Source organism: Pan troglodytes, chromosome 6, assembly GCF_028858775.2.
Source record: "Pan troglodytes isolate AG18354 chromosome 6, NHGRI_mPanTro3-v2.0_pri, whole genome shotgun sequence".
NCBI classification, from domain to species: domain Eukaryota; kingdom Metazoa; phylum Chordata; class Mammalia; order Primates; family Hominidae; genus Pan; species Pan troglodytes.
The window spans coordinates 9,756,685-9,776,851 of record NC_072404.2 but is presented as its reverse complement, the minus strand read 5'-3'; the positions used below and the strand labels follow the sequence as shown (position 1 = coordinate 9,776,851).

General features: G+C 41.1%; 1 protein-coding gene across 4 annotated transcripts in view; it reads right to left on the bottom strand.

Moving 5' to 3' along the window:
- SDK1 (sidekick cell adhesion molecule 1) overlaps positions 1–20,167 on the bottom strand; it is a 961,868-nt gene that overhangs the window by 440,036 nt on the left and 501,665 nt on the right. For all 4 annotated transcript variants that reach the window (XM_054687368.2, XM_518946.7, XM_054687367.2 and 1 more), the window contains exon 5: positions 5,803–5,936. In XM_054687368.2, coding sequence (XP_054543343.2) covers positions 5,803–5,936 — 134 coding nt within the window. The remainder of the gene's footprint in view (positions 1–5,802; positions 5,937–20,167) is intronic.

Below are 20,167 nucleotides of genomic sequence, written 5' to 3'. Positions count from 1 at the left end.
GTAAGACACGAGCCTTCCATCTCGTTCGGAAAGAAAGGAGCAGTTGCGAAATTTGACCTCAGGCATCCTCAGATCCAGTTTTATAATGTGAATATGAAAGGACTGAAAATAGGTTCTTTGGAAATTTTACATTCCTGTCTACGCCTTGGAAATCTATATATATCCTGAGTGATACTCAGACCAGTGACTGCTGCTTTGGGAAACTGGGCGTATTGAGCTACCCCAAATGTGTTCAAACTTTGAGGGCAAATGATCATAGCTTAACCTAAGATTTAAGACAGATTAGATTTCCTAAGATTTAACAACAGTGAAATCAGGTTGAAATAAATCACACAGGGGAAAAGAGGACACCTTGGGATGGGAAGAGATGGGGATATGGTGAAGGAGGCATGAGTGGGCAACAGAAACAATCCGGTTTTGCCTTGTGGGGTGAGGAGAGAATGATGGTCTTTGTTGTGGTGAGGGAAGTCTTGCTGGGAGCCACCAGCTACACTTCTCTTCTAAAACTCATTCCCCAATCCATCCATTTGGGGCACAGAAACGAAATATTAGACCTGGTATTTTAACTTATGTTTTCTCACCGAAAGCCCAAGAAGGAAACTAAGTTTCAATGTTATTTATTATGCAGGTTGAGTCTGTTGGTCGGGTGGCCCCAGGTGACACTCTGTACGCAAGCTATCCCAAGGAAGGGTCTGAAAATTCTCATTGTCAGAGAAGTGGACAGGATGCCCTCATAGGCATGGGATGCAGTTTCACCTTTGCCCGGAGAGGTGGATTTATGTATTTGTGTATTTCGTTTTATCTAAACTAACTCTCACAAAGTGGACAACTGAAGGCGACGGCATTTCTGGGAAGAAACCACAGATCTGAGTCACTCACAACACCAGCACAATCAGATGGCAACAAACGGCAGCAGGAACACTTGTGTCGTTAGCAGAAGCCACGTCGCCAAGAAGAAACAATTATCTATAACCAGATGTCATAAGAATTTTTCCAAAAAACTAGATTGTATCAAGAAAATCAAGTAAAATATGGATTTCCATTAACAAAGTGCATATTGCGCCATGAGACGTCAAGTAAAGACGGAACGGAACCTTCGTGATTAGCACTGCCGATTCCTGTCCTCTCTTCTGTCTGATGGTTAATGCTTAGAATTGATAAGTAACTAGGTGTTCATGCATAAGGAGTAAATGCTCAAGGCTTGTTTCCTGATGGTGTGTTTACGGAAAAGCATTAGGGACCATGGCCTAGACTTAGTTCTGTCCAACACCAGTTCAGGAGGCCAGGGCAGAGCATGCCTCACGCTTCACTCCATACAGCAGGCTCGATGCATGGCTAAATGATTAAACTCATGACTTGACTATAAAATAGACTTCTTATTTATGTTTCTGAAAAATTCTGGCAGTAAAGTGTCATACAATCTATAAAACTATGCTTGGTTCTAAATTGCTCATCTGTGATGTGGGGCTAGGCCCCAGATTGGTTTTTAGTAATATTTCAAACAGTTCCTATTGTTTTAGGAACCCGAGCCAAGTCAGAGGCCATCTGGAAGGCGTCTGCCTGTTCCCCTCTCTCCCTTTAATGTTAACGGTGCAAGGAAAATAGGAGAGAGTTGTACCTGGGCACACAAAAGCCATGTTTTACAGGGCAGTCCTCTCAAATGACTGTTCATGGACATTCTCAGGAATCCACTTTCAACTACTAACCCTACATGAGTCTGCAGTTAAATTAGCATTATAGAGGACAAAAGAATGTTAAGTGGTCTTCAGAATTAAAAGCAAGGGTTTGTCAGCCTGAAGGAGGATCAGCTGAAATGATACCCTATCTGCAAATGTTGTTTGAAGAGGAGACATTAAAATGAAAGAGGTGAAAAAAACAGGAAGGAGAGAGGCAGTCATTTCTTTTTAATCCAAGCTTCATCCCTAGTAGAGAATCTCATTACATTGGACATTTTGAATATTGGATCAGAACTCATGGTATGTCTAAGGCATGTACAATGGCGTATAAACAATGACTGATTAACCACTGTATAGAATTCGTCTCATCGCCTAACTGTGGCTTTTTTTTTTTTATTAAAGGAAGAAACTCTTATTCACATAGTAATTCAGTTCAGAAGTTCTGTTCCACAAAGGTTAACTCAATGTAAAATCTTCAAAGCAAAAGCCAAAAATAGGTTGACAGGTTCATAAAGCTTTCCCGGGTCTGACCTCGGAACAGACACATCTACTCTCAGGCAGGCCCAAACCCTTCTTTTTCTGGTGTGCACCTGAGCAGTGGGAGCTGGCCATGAAAAATTCATGCAGGATGCTTCAACAGTCCCACCTATGTCCTTAACATCTGCTGGCTTCACATCACATTAAAACTTCAAAGTGGATCCACCCCTGGGATGGCAGCAAGCTCTCACCAGGGCAGCAGGGTGGAGAGTTCAGGGAAATCCTCTCCTTCCCTACAGGAGTATCGGTTCAGAACATGCTGGAATTTATCTTCTTAACCACGCAAAAGGGGAGAAATGTTGAGAGATAATAATGCCATCTACTAAATATGCACTAAACAGCAGGCAGTACCATTATGGGACTGCATCTCAGTTCTAACAGTCATGCTTTCTTTAAAAAAAATATTTAAATCTAAAACCTCTTTATCTTTTGCTTCCCATAAGCTTCAGGTGTAGCCACAGTATCTAGCAATGGAAAAGGGGTGACGTTTTTGAACTCTCAAGTACAAGGTTGTTGATGGAAATGTATTATTTCCTCCTGTTAGCTGGGTGACAGCGCATCACTTATTTAGATGTTTTGAGACAGGGCTAGGCCTGGTTGCCGCTCCACTCTAACACGGTGCTGTCCTCAAGGAAGGAACGGATTATTACCACAACAGCAAACAAGAGGCGGGGCTGCATGACACTCCGATTTTAAACTAATTACAGCACAATCCACCAGGAAGTTAATTACCAGTACCCGATCATCCCTACGGTGTTCACTACATAAAGGTTCCCTGCTTTATTCTCCCGACAGCAAGGAAAAATGTATCTTCATTAAATGATAATTGGCTGTAATATCTTTTGATTTTTCAGAAACGCTGGCTGGAAAGTTTTTACAAATTTTCCTCAATCTTGTGTGGTGTTTCCACAAAAGCCTACATCAGAAGAAAAAGATATCTAAGTCTGCAGAACACACTCTATCTTACTCCCAGTATCAATAGGTCTTGAGAATATCTAATTTCATAATAAATCTGGTGAAGAGACGCATCCTTCAATACTTCACACCCTTACCAGGAGCAGGGTGGCCAGGTCCTGAACTGCAGTGTTCACTGCTTAGAGCCCTCACTGCATGCCAGAAAGAAGCACAATTAAAACAATTCTAGGGGATTCTGCAGATTAATCAAGACTTCTGACTTTTAGAGGTTTTCAAAATAAAACTTTTAGCAAAAAAACAAACAAACGAACAAACAAAAAAGCATAATTGGTTGCCATTTAACATTTAGCTAAATCCCGTTTGTCACCAGGAAGGTTCTCCTAAGAATTAAAATAAGGCAGTTTCCTCAATCTCCTTACTTCTCCCATTTTACCTGGCCCTCATAAAAAGAAAAGAATTCATAAAGGAACAAAATGTAGGTTTTGTCCTAAGATTTAAAATAAGTCCGTATCATCAACTGCCTTGTATCTCACTTTTTACACATTTTTACCTGGTGCCAATGAAAAGTTAAAAAATACATACAAAGGAACAAAATGCAAGCCAGTTAATTATAATATTTATGAGCAGCTTTCAATATACTTTTCGGTCAGGGTAGAAACTGAAATTACTGAAAAAAATTTACATATTCCAATTATCTAACACCATGGTATTACGTTAGTACAGCAGTTTGCAAATTCACTGTACTCGCTTTATTTTCTGCTGGCCCTTACAGAGTAGGGAGGTAGGCAAGTACTAGGTAAGGACTGTTTTATAACTTTGTGATGTTAACCAGTTTCTGTGGAATAATTCTTCTAATAGAGGAAGGCCAATTTCCTTGTTTCTGATGCAGAATTTCACCCCCTTTGACTCATTATTATCCTGGTAGTTATATTACAATTGAGTACAGATTCATATTTGCTAAACAAGATAAATGGCTCTACTTGTAAAGTTTGGAATCATTAAAATAATAACAATCGATTTGATAATACAATTTCCATTCTTTATCATAACCCTTGGAAAAAATCTTAATAAATCATCCTCATTTCTACTGTAATTCTCAATGCAGACCCTCCTTTACATCATAGTACAGCATGCACTGGGTTTTGTGAACCCCACCCCTAATCCACGTGCATCATTCTCCAAGGCATCGCAAAGACCCCACTCATCCTAAATCTGTGCCAAGTCTACGTTCTGCAGAGCAAGATTCAATTCCTCAAATTAAGGAGCTCAAGGCAGGATGACAGCACATCATGGCCACTTGCGACCAATTAGGCAGGCATCTGAGACCCCACTCAGTTAACTCCCACAGACACCTGCACCCAGAGTTTGCTACAAAGATTCACCCAGGAAATTCTACTGGGCCTAAGGCAATTGTACCCCTCGAGGGCCATGTGAGGCAAATACTATCACTCCATCCCACATACTTTTCTTTTCATTTTTTTTTTCTTTTTGAGACGGAGTTTCATTCTTTTTGCCCAGGCTGGAGTGTAATGGCATGATCTCAGCTCACTGCAACCTCCACCTCCTAGTTGCAAGTGACTCTCCTGCCTCAGCCTCCCCTGTAGCTGGAATTACAGGTGCACACCACCATGTCTGCTAATTTTGCATTTTTTGTAGAGTCAGGGTTTCACCATGTTGACCAGGCTGGTCTCGAACTCTTGACCTCAAGTAATCTGCCTGCCTTGGCCTCCCAAATTGCTGGGATCACAGGTGTGAGCTACCACGCCTAGCCCCACATACTTTTCAAACCACTTGCAGGTGAAACGATTCCTTCAAGACAATTTTTAAAAAGATAAAATCCACTACTATACAAACAAATCAATATAATTCACTCATATGATATGATAATAATATTTTGAAATTTACCATCCGCCATGACTAGTTTCAACCCTATTTTCTCAACCGCATGACAATTTCATTTCATACCATGAAGCTTCATGCTGCAAACATCTGATGACAAGCCTTCTGATATGGATGTCTGAATCTAGTTTAGTTCAGAGTTCCTGCTTTGGGTGATTTTCCCTTCTTTAGCAATTAACTCTTGCTGGTAGAATTTAAAGTCCAAACATGTAAAACTAAGTTTACTCAAACTAAAGTCCCCTCAAATAAAATTGACAAATACCGATGATTTGTGTGCATTGTCTTCAAGAATCAGGCTTTCAGTTAAATTAGGTGGAAAAAATGATCAACTGATTATGCTTAAATACTGCTAATTTTGGTACAACTTAATATGTAGAATTTCTCAAAGATTTTCTTGTTAGATTAAAAGAATATAATCTATACCTAATCTAGTCCTGATTTAGGTTCATGGATACAATTCATTTAAATTGAAAGTTTCTTGTTGTTAGGAACAATATGCATTGACTGTGTATAAAAAGCAAATACTTTTTTTTTAATTCCCAAAAAAGATCTGGCATTCAGAAGTACCACTTAGATTCACATTTTTCCGCATATCATTTTGAAGAAAGCAAGAGCCCTAAAGCTCTCCAAACTATTGGCACTGGATCAATATTAAACCATAACTACTACACTAGAGAGATAAAATTTATGGCAAAATGTCCCGTCAGACAGTGGTTATTGATTAAAGCAAGATTTTATTGCTTGCAGAATTACCCTTTGGGATTTCAAAACTCACTTGCTATGCTCAAATGAATGAATGGGCTTGTCTTGTTTTCTCCATTTTTCTCATTCACGGCCTGCACGTAGTATGCCCCGGCATCACTGGTGGTAGTGGCAAGGATCACCAGCTGATTCTCCAATGTGATGGCTCTGTTTCAGAAAAGAAGAGGACAGTGTCAAAGCTACTCCAGGGAACTTCTTACTTGTAAGACAATTAATTAGGCCAACTATAAAGGAATGCCTAGAGTTTAAAAGAAGAGCTGGAAGGACAAAAACAATACACAGGCTGACTTTAAGAATACGACAATGCCAGAGAGAGCCTCTTCTGATCCAGCTGGCACACTGCAGCCCCAGTGTCTGAGCCTACCGGGTGCTCCACATCTGCGCCAGCACTTGACTGTGAAGAAGACAATGTTCTGGAACATAGACATCCAGAGTTCATTACAACTCAGAGGTTCCTCCTCTGAGAATGCATAACAAGACCAGTTAGAAGGAATCCCTTCAATTAGAAGGCTGGACCACCACAACCCGGACCCAGGGCAAGTGAATTAGTTGTGGTTTTCTCCACCTCAGGGGAGCCTCATCAGAGGCTTTGTGTATGGATATCTACACTGGTGCATAGAAGGAAAGTCGCCAATGGGCACAGTGCTGCTCCCCTTCAACTTAACTTCTCCCATCATTATTAACTCCAGGCCACGTCTTTTTCACCTGTACTATCTCCCCATGTCTTAGAAGTGCAAAGGATGAGTAAACAGTCTTCTTGATCGTGACCAAGACCTTCTCATTCATCCTGATTCTAGTGGGAAAGGCATCTCTGAGACTCATTTAATGCACCTGCCCTTTCTCTGCACCACTGAGGCTCACAGAAGTTAAGTTGCTTGTCCTAGGTAACACAGCAACTTAACAGCAGAGAAGGGACTAGGTGTTTTCACATACAGATTAATACTCATCCAATCATGCCATAGAAAGACTCTCATTATACTACTTAATTTTTAAAAAAGAATAAAAACAAGAAAGACACAACTTCCATTCATTCAAGGAACTTTTATTTGAAATGGGTGTTTTATGGTATCCTTCACTTATAATTCCGTATTCTTTTTGCCAGTTAAAGAGGTGGATGAGGGTGGTAAAATTTGTTTAAAAAAGTATGGGCTGAGCGCAGTGGCTCACATCTGTGATCCCAGCACTTCAGGAGGGCGAGGTGGACAGATTGTGATGTCAAGAGATCGAGACCATCCTGGCCAACATGGTGAAACCTCGTCTCTACTGAAAATACAAAAATTAGTTCGGCGTGGTGGCACACGCCTGTAGTCCCAGCTACTACAGAGGCCGAGGCAGGAGAATCGCTTGAACCTGGGAGGCGGAGGCTGAACTGAGCTGAGATTGCGCCGCTGCACCCCAGCCTGGTGACAGAGCAAGACTCTGTCTCAAAAAAGAAAGAAAAATAAATATGAATGTGAGTAAACTATTCATTGGCTGGTGAATTTGGCATAGAAGGTAAGATGCATTCTGAGCACCAAAATATCATTTAGTCTAAGCTCTTATTTCAAAAACAAGAGAAACATCTTAGGTCTCTAGAGTGAGTTGTGTTACCCACCACAATTGTGGTACTCTATAGGGAATAGTTACAGCACTTTCAGATTCAGATCATCTAAAATCTGTATTCTGGTAACATTATAAGCATGCAAAATGAGTAATCTCTCATGAGGAATTTTAGCATTATAATAATCCTTTTTCTTCCTGCTACCTTTTGCAGAGCTTTTTCAAAAACTCTTGATTTTTACACATTATATAAAATTATCTTAAGAAGTTATTGTTTATTCAGGGTTCCCATAGGATATATTACTGTTTGAGGTCTCTATGACTAACTTACTTCATGTCTCATTTATGAAAATTTCCCTATTAGGAAGTTTTCAATTTTTAGTCTCATAAAAATATTTCAATAGAGTTTTATTATAATTATTTATGACTACTTTATAGATTCTTTTATAGAACCATAGAAATTGTTCCATTTTATTTTAGTATATGTTACACTGGCAGCTAAAATTAAATATGAATATTTACTACACATGAAGTTACACATTTAATAGTACAATTTAAAAACTGAATATATAACTTTTTCTTTGACATCTGATTTTTACCATAGTAATTTCAAATATGCCTATTGTTTCTCAGAATTATCCTTATAAAATATCCATGAATTCTCGAAATTATTTACGGCATTATTTCAAGAGTATTGAAAATAAAAAGGTACATAAAGATAAAAATATTAAAGTTTCCATCTATTATAACTTTTATCTTTAAGCTTATCTTTTTCTTTTAGTTTTTAATTTCTATAAAGGTTTAAGTCAAAATTCATGAAAAAAAAAAAAACTGCTGCTGCCAAAAAGACACCATGAAAATGCTACATCTTTGGAGATCATGAAGATTAATTTCCCAGAAACCAAGTCTTTGTTCCTATCCAAATCTTTCTGAACAGAGCATTTCTACAAGAGACTGACTTTTTAAATGAAAATAAAACATCCAAAACCATTCATCTTAATTTTAAACTCTGATAACTGCTGTAAACCTTAAGAAGAAAACCATGTTTAAAGACAGTAAAGCAAGTATCGTGTGCCCATCCTGTCTTCTTTCTTAGCGGCCCTGATTTTGTCGTGGCAACAATGCCTTACCCCTGCAATCCAGCCATGCAACACAAGAGAGCTGGCCCCATTCCCAGCATCAGGTGTGGGTCTTGATCATTTTGTCCCACATGTTCATGGTGGTGATTTTATGGCCATGATAGAAATGACCTTCACATGAAGCTGATAATTGTGGCAGCAGAATAGAGAGAACGGAAAGCACTTGGGTCCTTCATGATCTCATAGAGCCAATGAACCAACCATCCAGCAGCCTGTCCTGTCTGGGGACTTCCTGGTTCATGAGCTCAGATACTTCCTGTTTAACCTTGATAAGTTAGGGCTGCTGTCACTAGAAGTCAAAACACGCCAATACAGATTCACAACAGCACATGCGATAACATCTTTTTTGGATTTAAGGGTTCTATGCACTGCAAATAAGTCCTATGTATCTGTTTCTACATATGTGTGTACACACAAAATGTTACCAGTGGTTAGTCTGACTGGTACAATTACAGGCTATTTCCTTTTGATTCTACCTTTTAAAATATTTTCCAGTTTTTCCACAATAAATATCACTTTTGCTATCAGAAGGTAATGAAAAGAACACAGGGGCATGCTAAGTAATTATGGTAGCAAAGTTGAATACTTTGCCCATAATATGAATTACCTGGCCTTATTATAACATAGCTCCAGATTACACATTTAAAACTTACACTGACTTCATAGAAAAATTATAATATTTGGCCTGAGAGATTTTCCTTTAACTTTATTGAAACAAATGTATGTGTGGCTTTAAATAAAATTACTTCCTTAGTCTTCCCCCATCTTTGTACATTTAAAAATGAAACCTCGTCATTTTAACTCCCAATTCCATGGGACAGTAGTAAAGAGAAGAGGAACAAAAATAACTGAGTACAATATGGATGAGATGAGCTGCCGCTCGAGAGAAGACACTGCTACATCATAAAGAACAAGCTAACCGGTCGTGAGGTACGAATTATAAGCACAGGAAGGGTTTTCACAAGAGAGAAATCAATCTGTTGTTTTTCATTGCTGAGACTGATGAGCAAAGTATCTGTGCAGTTCAGTAAAGGAAGACCATTTCCAGTGAGCACTTGCTAAGTGCTTCTGGCCATTCTTCACTTGATTCTCCAACACTCTCCTGAGGTACTAGGCAAAATCATAGTTCTCTATTTCAGAAAAGGTGAAATCTGAGGAAGAGAGTAGCTAGCTGGGTCTCTGACCACCAGCATTGAGATGATGGCTAGACCCACCCCTTGGGCATGGGGGAGGGAGGGCCACCTTGCTAGGCATCGACTGGGAAGCTCCCTGCTATGTTTGCATGGCCAGGGGGTGTGGCCTTCCCCAGGCCACACCAGATCAGCTGCCTTCAGGGACATGATACTGACGTCGGAATCCTGGAAGCACAGGATTTATGGATGGTGAAAACAGCCCACTGGGCACTGCATAGGTGCCTGAAGACCAGGAAGGAAGAGTAAGAGTATACATTCACCCTGATCACCACTGGAACAGAATCAAGTAACTGTTTCACTATTTAATCAGCAACTATTGGAAACCCCACTCCCTGCTCAGAGTGGAGGAGACACTAACCTGAACCAGGACACACTGTTCATGTCCCATAGAGCTTCGATTGGGTGTACTTACAAGCTGTAAGAAGTAACAGGGGGCACTTTAACAACTTTCCCTTAAGAGTATCTATGGACCCAAGGGGAAGAGTTCCAGGAGGTGTCCAGAAATATTTTCATGATGTGAACATTTTCATGATGCGCTCCCAAAACTTGCACTGTAACCCATCCATTGGCTTCCATGAAAATATAAATTGTCTTTGGTTATCAATAAGTATTTTGCTCTTTAACACTTACCACAAACTAGGGTGGTAATATCCACATCAATTTATACATTATGATGAAAATTCAGTAAAATGTTTAGTAAAATAATAACTTTGCCCATTAAACATAGAAGCATAATTTGAGTCTATAGTTTTACCACTACGAATGTTAAAGTAACATTTGACTAGTTTCAATTGACCTTCAAGTACATTAACAGAAGGTCAGCGTGCAGGAAGACGCAGAATATTAGTTTGTAAAACCTTAAAAAAAAAAAACACTTCAAAATATTCTCCACTTTAATTAAGCAACTTTTAAAAGGGTTGATTCCAAGGCTTAGTGTTCTGACTATAATCTGGATCTCATGCCTCACAATTTAAGCAAGTTCAAGGCAGACAACTTAGAAACTGATGAACTTTCCTTAGCTATACAATGACAAGAACTAAAATTGCTTTCAAGTAGTTTTGGCACTAATGAGTCCCTGAATGCTCAGTACATGTTAAGTCGCCAGAGTGATATGTTTATTCCATCAAGAGCAAACACTTGCTGCTGACCATTTGCTCTGGGTGTAAGAAAAACATCTTAAAAGCAAAAGAAGAAAGAATTTGGGAAACCTGTTTCTCGTGATTTCAAACCAACAGAAACCACTAGCTGAGTTGTGTTCATTAATAGAATGCATGAATCCCTAGCACAGACCAAGAAGTCCTGGGCAAATGGAATTGCAGCTCAGCACAACTGCATTCAGGCAGGCAGGCTCGCTCAGAGGAGAAAGCCATTAAACTTGAGAACTGTGATTCTTCAAGAAAGGGTAAGTTATACTTCTGCAGTAGGAGAAAGACCAAAAGATGACCAGAGAGGGAAGAAACTAGAGGCAGGAAAAGACCAGTCAAGCCTCCACCAGTTTAGTTACCATAATGGCCCATGCCTTGAAAAACATTTCAAGTTAGTCTACGCGGGCATCCTTTTCTAGGAGAGTCATTGTTAATCTCATAATGGCAAGTATATGGAAAAATTCCATTGAATTTACGTGAATTCACCTTCTGTCCAACTCTTCTGTATTGACTGTCTCTCAACTCTGAAATATAGACCCAAGTGTGGTAAGTTGCAGGGTGGAATTTCTAAAATGGTAACTCCTTTAAAATCCTTTGGATTTGAAATACGTTCAGATACACCTTTGTTTTCCCTGTACACAAGGATCCTCCAGTATTTAATCACAGAGCCAAACAGTGCGTAGTCGATAAATGTGGGTTAAATTAATGAAGAAAAAGAAGGGAATCTCTAAGTATTTGTATTTGCATTTTTACTCTGACTATTCCTTTCTGAGCTTGCACATTCAGGCACCCGGAACCCAAGCAAATACAGGAGTAATTTAACCACTTTCTAAATATCTTTGCAATGCCTACTGTGTGTGTTAACACTGTCCAGGGAAGACATACTGGAAAATATGGTTGTTGAACACAAGGGGATATCTTACTGGCAAGAGCTGCAAAGGCATAAAAAGATAAGTGATGGCAGTATGAAGTGCCAAATGTGTGAAGCCAGTCTGTTCATTTTACAGAGTTTTAGAGGAAAAGTAGATACGCCACACAGGCAGCAAAGTCACCACAAAGCACGCAGGTCCAACCACATCTGTTTCCCTAGTGATAGCTTCTGAAAGTGTAAAAATCTGATGGGATATCACATTAGCAAGACAGACCCAGTTCTCTAGCCTACAAAGTATTAATAACTCAGGAACAGAATGGCTGCTTCTGCAGGTGGCGTGGGAGGAAATGCCATCCCTGCTGACCATCTACCCACGTGCCTTCCACTGGAGCTCTGGCCGGGTGCTTCTGCACGGCCAGGCGGCACATCCAACTCCCTCCTGAACTGCGGGGCTGGCCTGGGGCTCCCTGACTGCTCCCAGCACCATGGCCAACAGCAGCAGCAGAGAGGGGCTTTGGTGGGTGGTCAGAAAAGAGGCAGAGAGGGACATCTGCCTGGGTGCACATTGTTGGTCTCTGAATTAAAGCCCAAAGAAGATGTGAGCTCACAGCTCTTGCATCTTCTCCCAACCAAGCTCCCTGAGTTTCCTGGAACCAGAAGTAGCGTCGAACTTGACTTAAAGTTAAAATCTAACGTGGTCTGCAGAGAAGACACCTTATTTTTCTACCAGAACAAGATGATCACAGTTGACAGGAAGTAACATCATCAATGACACCATGATATTCTGTCTTAATATAGAGAGGCCCTTAACGCGATCAGGCAACTGTGACCTGGGTGGGGCAAGAGAAGTGGAACTGGATCTGGCCCTGATTTTACTCCCACAGGCTCATCACTTGGCTTTCTCATCTGTAAAATGGGGATAACAATTCTGACATCAAAAGGACACTGATGAAGTGCAAATCAGGTAGTGAGGTGAATGAGGCTGGCTCAGAAGCTACGAATTCCATGTATGCTAAGTCTGAATCTGGTTCCTCAGGTGTAGAATGTGACTGGCAAGTAAGAAAACAGTAAATGTCATCTACTGTCCTCTTCTAGGGGCTAAATATCAAATACTTCCTAGAGTTTTAGTTAATAGACTTCTGTAAAAACACAGCTAGGTCACTGAATTATCAGATTAGAGTCATAAAATGACCAGAAGCCTCTATTACCTAAAACAAAGCCCATCTGCTCAAGAGTGTACATGTAATAATTTAGCAAAGAGGCCTAGAAACAACTTGTCTTCAGATACTTCCACCCAGATGCCACGAACGTTAAAACCCACTTTACAAGACTTTAGTGCTGGAAAATCCCTGGCCTTTTCTCCACATGTGTTTATGTGTCATAAATAGAATTGATTCTTTTCCTTTAGGAAAGATGCTATCTAGTAGGAGGGACAGAAAAGAAATGAAGAGATTACAGGGTAACTGTTGATGTAACTAGTGAAGGATTTATTTCATCAGGGATTTTTGCCCAGAATAAATATATTTTTTATTTATAGCAGTGTTTCTTAAATTTCCTTGCTTATCTTCAAAAGCACTTCAGTCAATTTGTACTTATCCAGGGGCCTTTTGTTATTTTAACTAATTGTTTCAGCACTAGGCACAAATAAATGGCTATGCCAAATTCCTGGTGTGGTCATATGCAGAGGAACGGCATGAAGGAGGAGTTTTTACAAAGCCCAGGTTTAGGCAGAAACATTTCCAGCCAAGACTTTTTCTGCTAAAATAAAAATTCCAGGAAAAAAAAGAAGAAACATGATTTAAACAAAATGTGCGGAATACATGTTTTTAGTCTTTAGATCCTTAAACAGTGGAACTTCCCAAGAGTGTAAAATCCAGTCAAATTGGAAACCATGAAAAGTGAGGACAGAAAGGCATCTAAAAAGTAGATGAGGACCAACTAAAACTGCTCCAGATGTGGGGGGGCTCCTCATGAGGAATCCTCCTCTCCCCAGGATACTCTGCAAACAGCAGTCAATTCTGAAATCAGCTCAGTTTATATAGCAACAGAATAAAACACAATAAATAATTCCATCAAAAATTAAATAAATATGGCCATGGCTAAGCAAGACACAGCAGATACAAGAATATTCCTGGGAGGACTGTGCATGGCTGTCGGCGTCCGCACCTGCAGCCTCTGCAGAGAAGCGTTGGCCCAGCCATTCTTACTTCGTGGGCTGAGTTGGGGAAGCCTGGGTCTGGTAATTCTCGCTTCCTGACAAGTCAAATGCTTTCTGTATCTCACTTTCTGCGGAACGAGGCACTCAGGAGTCTTTCTTCCCTTGTGCAGATAAAGGGGCACCAGGCAGAGGACTTGACCCTCGCTCCACGTGATGCTGCCCGCAGAGGATTATGTCTTCGTGGCTGGACCAAGCATACGCAGCAGCTGCTAGGAAGCAGAGGGCTCTTGTTTAAAAGCAAATAATAGCAGAGGAATACTAGAAAATTATGAGCAGAGTGAACTGCTTTTTGAAATGCTTTCCATCACCTTTCCAGTCTGTCACCACATTTGTTCCTCTTTGAAGGAGCATAATTATGACCAAGGGGTTCCACTCTCGTGTTAAGACTCTTTTCGATTGCCGAGTGACAAAGCTGTGTCCAGCAGAGACGGGAGCACCTGCGATGGCTAAGGCAGACTCACAGTACCTCGAGCACAGCTGATCTCAGGGATACGGTCTGGATCTGTGTTCCATCCAAATCTCATGTTGAACTGTAATTCCTAGTATGGGAGGTGGGGCCTGGTGGGAGGTGACTGGATCAGAGTCATGAGGGTGGATTTCTCATGAATATTTAGCACCATCCTCTTGGTGCTGTCCTCATGATAGTGACTTCTTGTGAGATCTGGCTGTTTAAAAGTGTGTGGCACCACCCCCTTCTCTCGGTCCCTCTTGCTCCTGCTCTCGCCATGTAGCGCGTCTCCTCCCCCTTTGCCTTCTGCCATGATTAGAAGCTTCCTGAGGCCTCCCCAGGTGCAGATGCCACCATGCTTCCTGTACAGCCTGCAGATCTACGAGCCAATTCAACCCCTTTTCTTTATAAATTACCCCGTCTTGGGTATTCTCTTATAACAATGCAAGAACAGCCTAATAACCCTTGGTGATGCTGGATCCTCAGTGCACGACTCAAAACACATGCTCCCCTAACTACAGGGATAGATCATGCTCACGCACAAACGCCATCAACAATGAAGATGAAAATAAATCAATATGAAAATCCAATTTTTAATGATTTTTTTTCTTTCTGAACGCTACTACGATAGGTATGGCATTTGTGTGTAAACAACATCTGTCGGGTTCTTTGCTTTATCAGGCAGCCCGCCAGTGCCATCACTCTCTGTGACTATGGACACTGCTCTGGAAAACAAGTACAGGGAAATGGTCAAACAGCCATCAGGTGGAAACTGATTTATCAACAAGGCTGGGAGCTCTTTAAAATCCTGGTCCCCTAAACTGAGCTTTCAGGAGGGCTTACTGCACCCTTGGTTAACTGTGACACACATGTCTCTTCTGCCTCACTGTGCAGGTCGGGCTGGGATTGAGGCCTTGCATTATTTACACCTGTGCTGGGAATTATTCAGAAGTTGCCAGTAAGCAAATCCCACTGAACCATTAGCCACAGTTGGGAGACAGACACTGGCATCCTTTCAGCATTCTGAGATTTTTCTGTGTAGGATTTCAGAGGGAGTGAACCTGCTGGCTTTGGACATACCTCCCTAGGGACCGACCCTCCATCTGCTCCTCACTCAACCACCACCTGGAGTTGCTTGTCACTTCTCAGAAGGGGCACCATGCTCCCCGTCAACTCTTCTTCTCTACAAAGCTTCTGCTCTGCCCTCCTCGCCGTCATGATGAGGAGGGCACATTCCACGGGCCTGGCAACTGCTGTGCGCTCTGCATGCATCTCACCTAGCCCTCACAGTCATCCCACAGGGATTCAAATTCCCTTGCAGCAACCAGGGGTTAACATCAAGGTTTGGATCCAGAGATGACTGCATGGGAGTCCCTTCTCTGACACTTCCTAGCTGGTGACGCTTTGACAACGGGCCAGCTGCTTGACGGACAGCACCAATGCTCAGGTCAGATGGGGATAATAATTGTATCCGTCCCTTAGTGTTGGCAGGAGAATTAAATGAGATATTAAAAGGTGATTGGTACATACAGTTGGCATACACTTAAAACTCAGAAATGCTTAGCTGCTGTTATTATCTCCATGTTACAGAAAGGAAGCAGAGGCTACCAGAGGTCAAATAATTTTGCCAAAGAACATGAAGAATCAAGACTCTAACCCAGCCTCCCAGCCTGTGCCCATCCCAAATGTATTCTCTCATCAAGTCCTTTAACGGTTGTCTCTGTCATCTCCCTGGCCCCAGACCCAGTGAGACAACATGCCAGGGAGAGGAATCTGCGCAAACCTTTGTTGTGAGGTTAACAGTTCTGCACCTTGGCCCACTCTCTCTGTTTCTCTCTGTGTGCCTCTGTCTTCGTGTCTCTTTGTCCGTCTCTGCCTCCCCCTTTCTCTACGTCTCCCATCAGATACCCCCACTGCCTAAGAAAGGCCTGGCCTATGGTAGAGGGGATCACAAAACTGGTGACGAAATGCAGGGGTAGACTCTCTGAATCTTTGGGCTTGAGGCAGCCCCTGGCATTACCATCTACCGGGAGCGCGACTATACCACAGCATGCCGGGTCTCAAGAGGGAGCCCCCACACCACCCGAGTTATGTGTGTCGGCGTTAAGCACTTCCCCTTCCTATCCGGATAGAACCCTCCTAGGCAGGCCTTCTTGGCCTTCTTTGGGACTGTTCTGGAGGTTACCTTCTCCACTAGGCAGCTGTCAGTCCCGCTAATAAGAGGCAGAGCTATGAGCCCTGGGTTCCGTCCGTGAAGACTAATGAAAGCAGTTTCCTTTGGGGATGGGGTAGATTTTTTTTTCTCAAGAGGTAAGAACTTTGGACTTTCCCAGGTAAGGCTTTATAAATTCCTTTTTATTTAACACTAGGATATGTCTAAAATGAGAAAATAAGATGACAACTTCAGATTTGCCTGGGTGAAATACAGCTATCAATAACTCAAAAAGGGCCGTTTTGAGAAAGTCTGAGTAAATTGAAAACATTATTAACCACAACAATACACACGTAAGATACAAGCAGGAAGCAAATTTAGGTAATATCACTCTTAGTTCCCAGACAACCCCACACAAAAATAAAAACGGGAAAAAACTGGATAAAAATAGAAAAAGGGGCAGCAGCTACTTTTCCCAACTGTCTCCACCACCTGCCAGTTAATGATCGTGCAGTTCATTTCCATGACAAACACAACACAATAACATAAAACGTAATTGCTCCATTCATCTCCTCAGAGAACTGCGACGTGGTTTCATAGGTTGTGATGTATTTGTTCTTAGTCCTCGTCACATTTCTCCACAGGCGTTTTAGGTTTGCCACAAGCAGTATGTAACTGGTGCAAAATGATTCAAATGAACAGGTGCGAAGTTCTGCAAAGGACCAAAGGCCACAGAAAATTCTTCGCTAGGGTCTGTAAAGGTAACGGTCTCTGCTGGGTGGAGAAGGCAGGGAAGGGTGAGCATCACAGAGCTCCGGGGCCCAACTCTTTAGCTGTCTGTTGGGTCACATGAGCCTTCTCGTGGTGGGCCGAATAAGGGCCCCCAAGGACATCCACGTCCTAATGTGGACATCCACATCCTAGAGATATGTTACCTCACATGGCAAAGGGACTTTGCAGATACGGTGAGGTTAAGGATCTAAAGATGGGAAGACTGTCTTGGATTATTTGGGTGAGTCCATGTAAGACAAAGTCCCAGAAGTGAGAGAGAAGTCAGAAGAGTCACCGGCAGAGGAGAAAGTTTATGCTGCTGACTTTGAAGATGGTGGGAGGGCTACAAGCCAAGCATTTGCAGTCTTTCCTTGTCTTTGACCTCACGGCCTTATCATGCAGTTTGTGGTAGCAACAGAGATCTATAGGAGGAGGAGCACCTTGAAAATTCACACTGAGGACAGAAGCACGAAAACTAGAATAGCTCCATAAAGGAAGAAGAGGGGGCAAAGGAGCCAGGCCAGCTACAAGGAGGTGACTTGGAAGGAGAAAAAGGGTTTAAAGAGAAGGGTTTTGGTTCCCCATTAATTTGGTCATTCTTTGACAGATCACTAATGATCTGAATTGCCTTGACAATATTTCTTTTTTGGATATACTGAATGATGTTTTTCTTGTTTTGGCTTGGCCACCAAGCAAAGACTAGCACTAGATGTGTTTCATACATTTGTTCACTAATTCACTTACTCTTCTGACAAACAATTATTGATCACTTACTGGGGAATTTACTAATATATAAGAGACTATCAAGGCTCTATAAGTCTACAGTCTACAGTTTCCACAGGGGGAACTGCTATGGTCTCAAAATACCATTTGCCACAAAAAAGAACCAGCGCATTTTAGAGAAATGGTTAATTATAGGTCAGGGCAGAAAAAGTACAAGAGGAACCCAGAACATCTTATACCATATAGCAAGAAAGCAAAGACTACGTCATGTCACAAGAACTCAAGAATCAACCTGAAGAGGCTCCCGCTACCCAAGAAAGGGGCAATTTGAGCATCAATACAAAGGCATTCAAGTCAGAAAGGAAAAAGTGAACTGCCTCTATTTGCAGATGACGTGGTCTACACAGGAAACACCAAGGAATCTACAAAGCAACAGTAACAACAACACTCATTGAACTAATAAGTAAGTTCAGCAAGGGTTTCAGAATACAAGATACACATACAAAAAACAACTGTATTTTTTAGTAGCATAAAATAGCACAAATTTCTTTTTAATGGATGAATAAAAATTGTATATACTTATGGTGTCCAACATGATATATGAGTGCCTTGTGAAATGGTGAAATCAAACTAATTAACCATACATTACCTCATATATTTTTTTTCTTTTTGTGGTAAGAACATTTAAAATCTACTCTCTTAGTAACTTTCAAGTATGCACTCTGTTATTAACTATAGTCACCATGCCGTTTAATAGATCTCCTGAACTTATTCCTTCTAACTAAAATTTTGTGTCCTTCCACCAATATCTCACCAATCCTTCCACCCCCAATTGTATTTATCTATAATAGCAATGAACATGTGAAAGCCAAAATTAAAATATAATGCCACTGACAATCACTCAACAGAAATAGGTGAGAACCTAGCAAATACGTACAGAACTTGTATGCTGAAAACTACAAAAATACTAAAGAAAGAAATCAAAGTTCTACACAAATGGAGAGTGATAAAGAGTTCATGGATTGGAAAACACAACAAAGTAAAGATACTGGTTTTGTCCGAACAGGCCTACGTGTTTAATGTGATTCCTTCAAAATCTCAGTAAGATTTTCCTATAGAGAAAATATTCTAAAAATAATATGTAAAGGCAGAAGAATTAGAATAGCAAAAATGATTTTGAAAAAGAAGGAAAAAGTGGGAGGAATAAGTCTACCAGATATACAGCTATATCCAGCGTGGTATTGGCAAAGGAAAAGACAAATAGGCCAATGGGGCAAAATAAAGAACTCAGAAAGAGACCCATAACAGTAGGGCCAAAAGATTTTTTACAAAGGGCAAAAACCAATCTGTGAAGGAAGGAAAGTCTTTTCAACAATGGTACCAAAGCAACTGGAGATTCATAAGAAAAAAGAAAACTGACCTCAGCCAAACCCTCATATAACTGAATACAAAAATAAACCCATAAAACATCATAAATATATTTGTAAAACTGTAAAATTTTTAGAAGATATCAGAGAAATTGCAGAGTTCTTAGATATGACAGCAAAAGCATAATTCATGAGTTAAAAAATTCAGTCAATTGGACTTCATCAACATTAAAAAGTTTTGTTCTGTGAAAGACTATTAAGAGGAAAATACTGCTGGGCAGGGTGGCTCATGCCTGTAATCCCAGCACTTTGGGAGGCCAAGGCAGGCGGATCACGAGGTCAGGAGATCGAGACCATCCTGGCTAACATGGTGAAACCCCGTCTCTACTAAAAATACAAAAAATTAGCCAGGCGTGGTGGCGGGTGCCTGTAGTCCCAGCTACTCAGGTGGCTGAGGCAGGAGAATGGCGTGAACATGGGAGGCGGAGCTTGCAGTGAGCTGAGATCACGCCACTGCATTCCAGCCACCACTGCACTCCAGCCTGGGCAACAGGCCAGACTCTGTCTCAAAAAAAAAAAAAAAAAAAAGAGGAAAATACCAGTTGCAAACTGTAAGACTGTGTTTCCAAAAAAAAAAAAGAAAAGAAAAGAAAGGAAAAGAAAAGAAAACGGGCAAAGTACAAGAAGAAGCATTTGACCAAAGAGAATACGTAAACAGCAAATAAGCACATAAAAAGTGTTGAGCATCACTAGCCATTAGGGAAATGCAAATTAAAACCATGATGACCTATCCCTCCACACCTATTAAAATG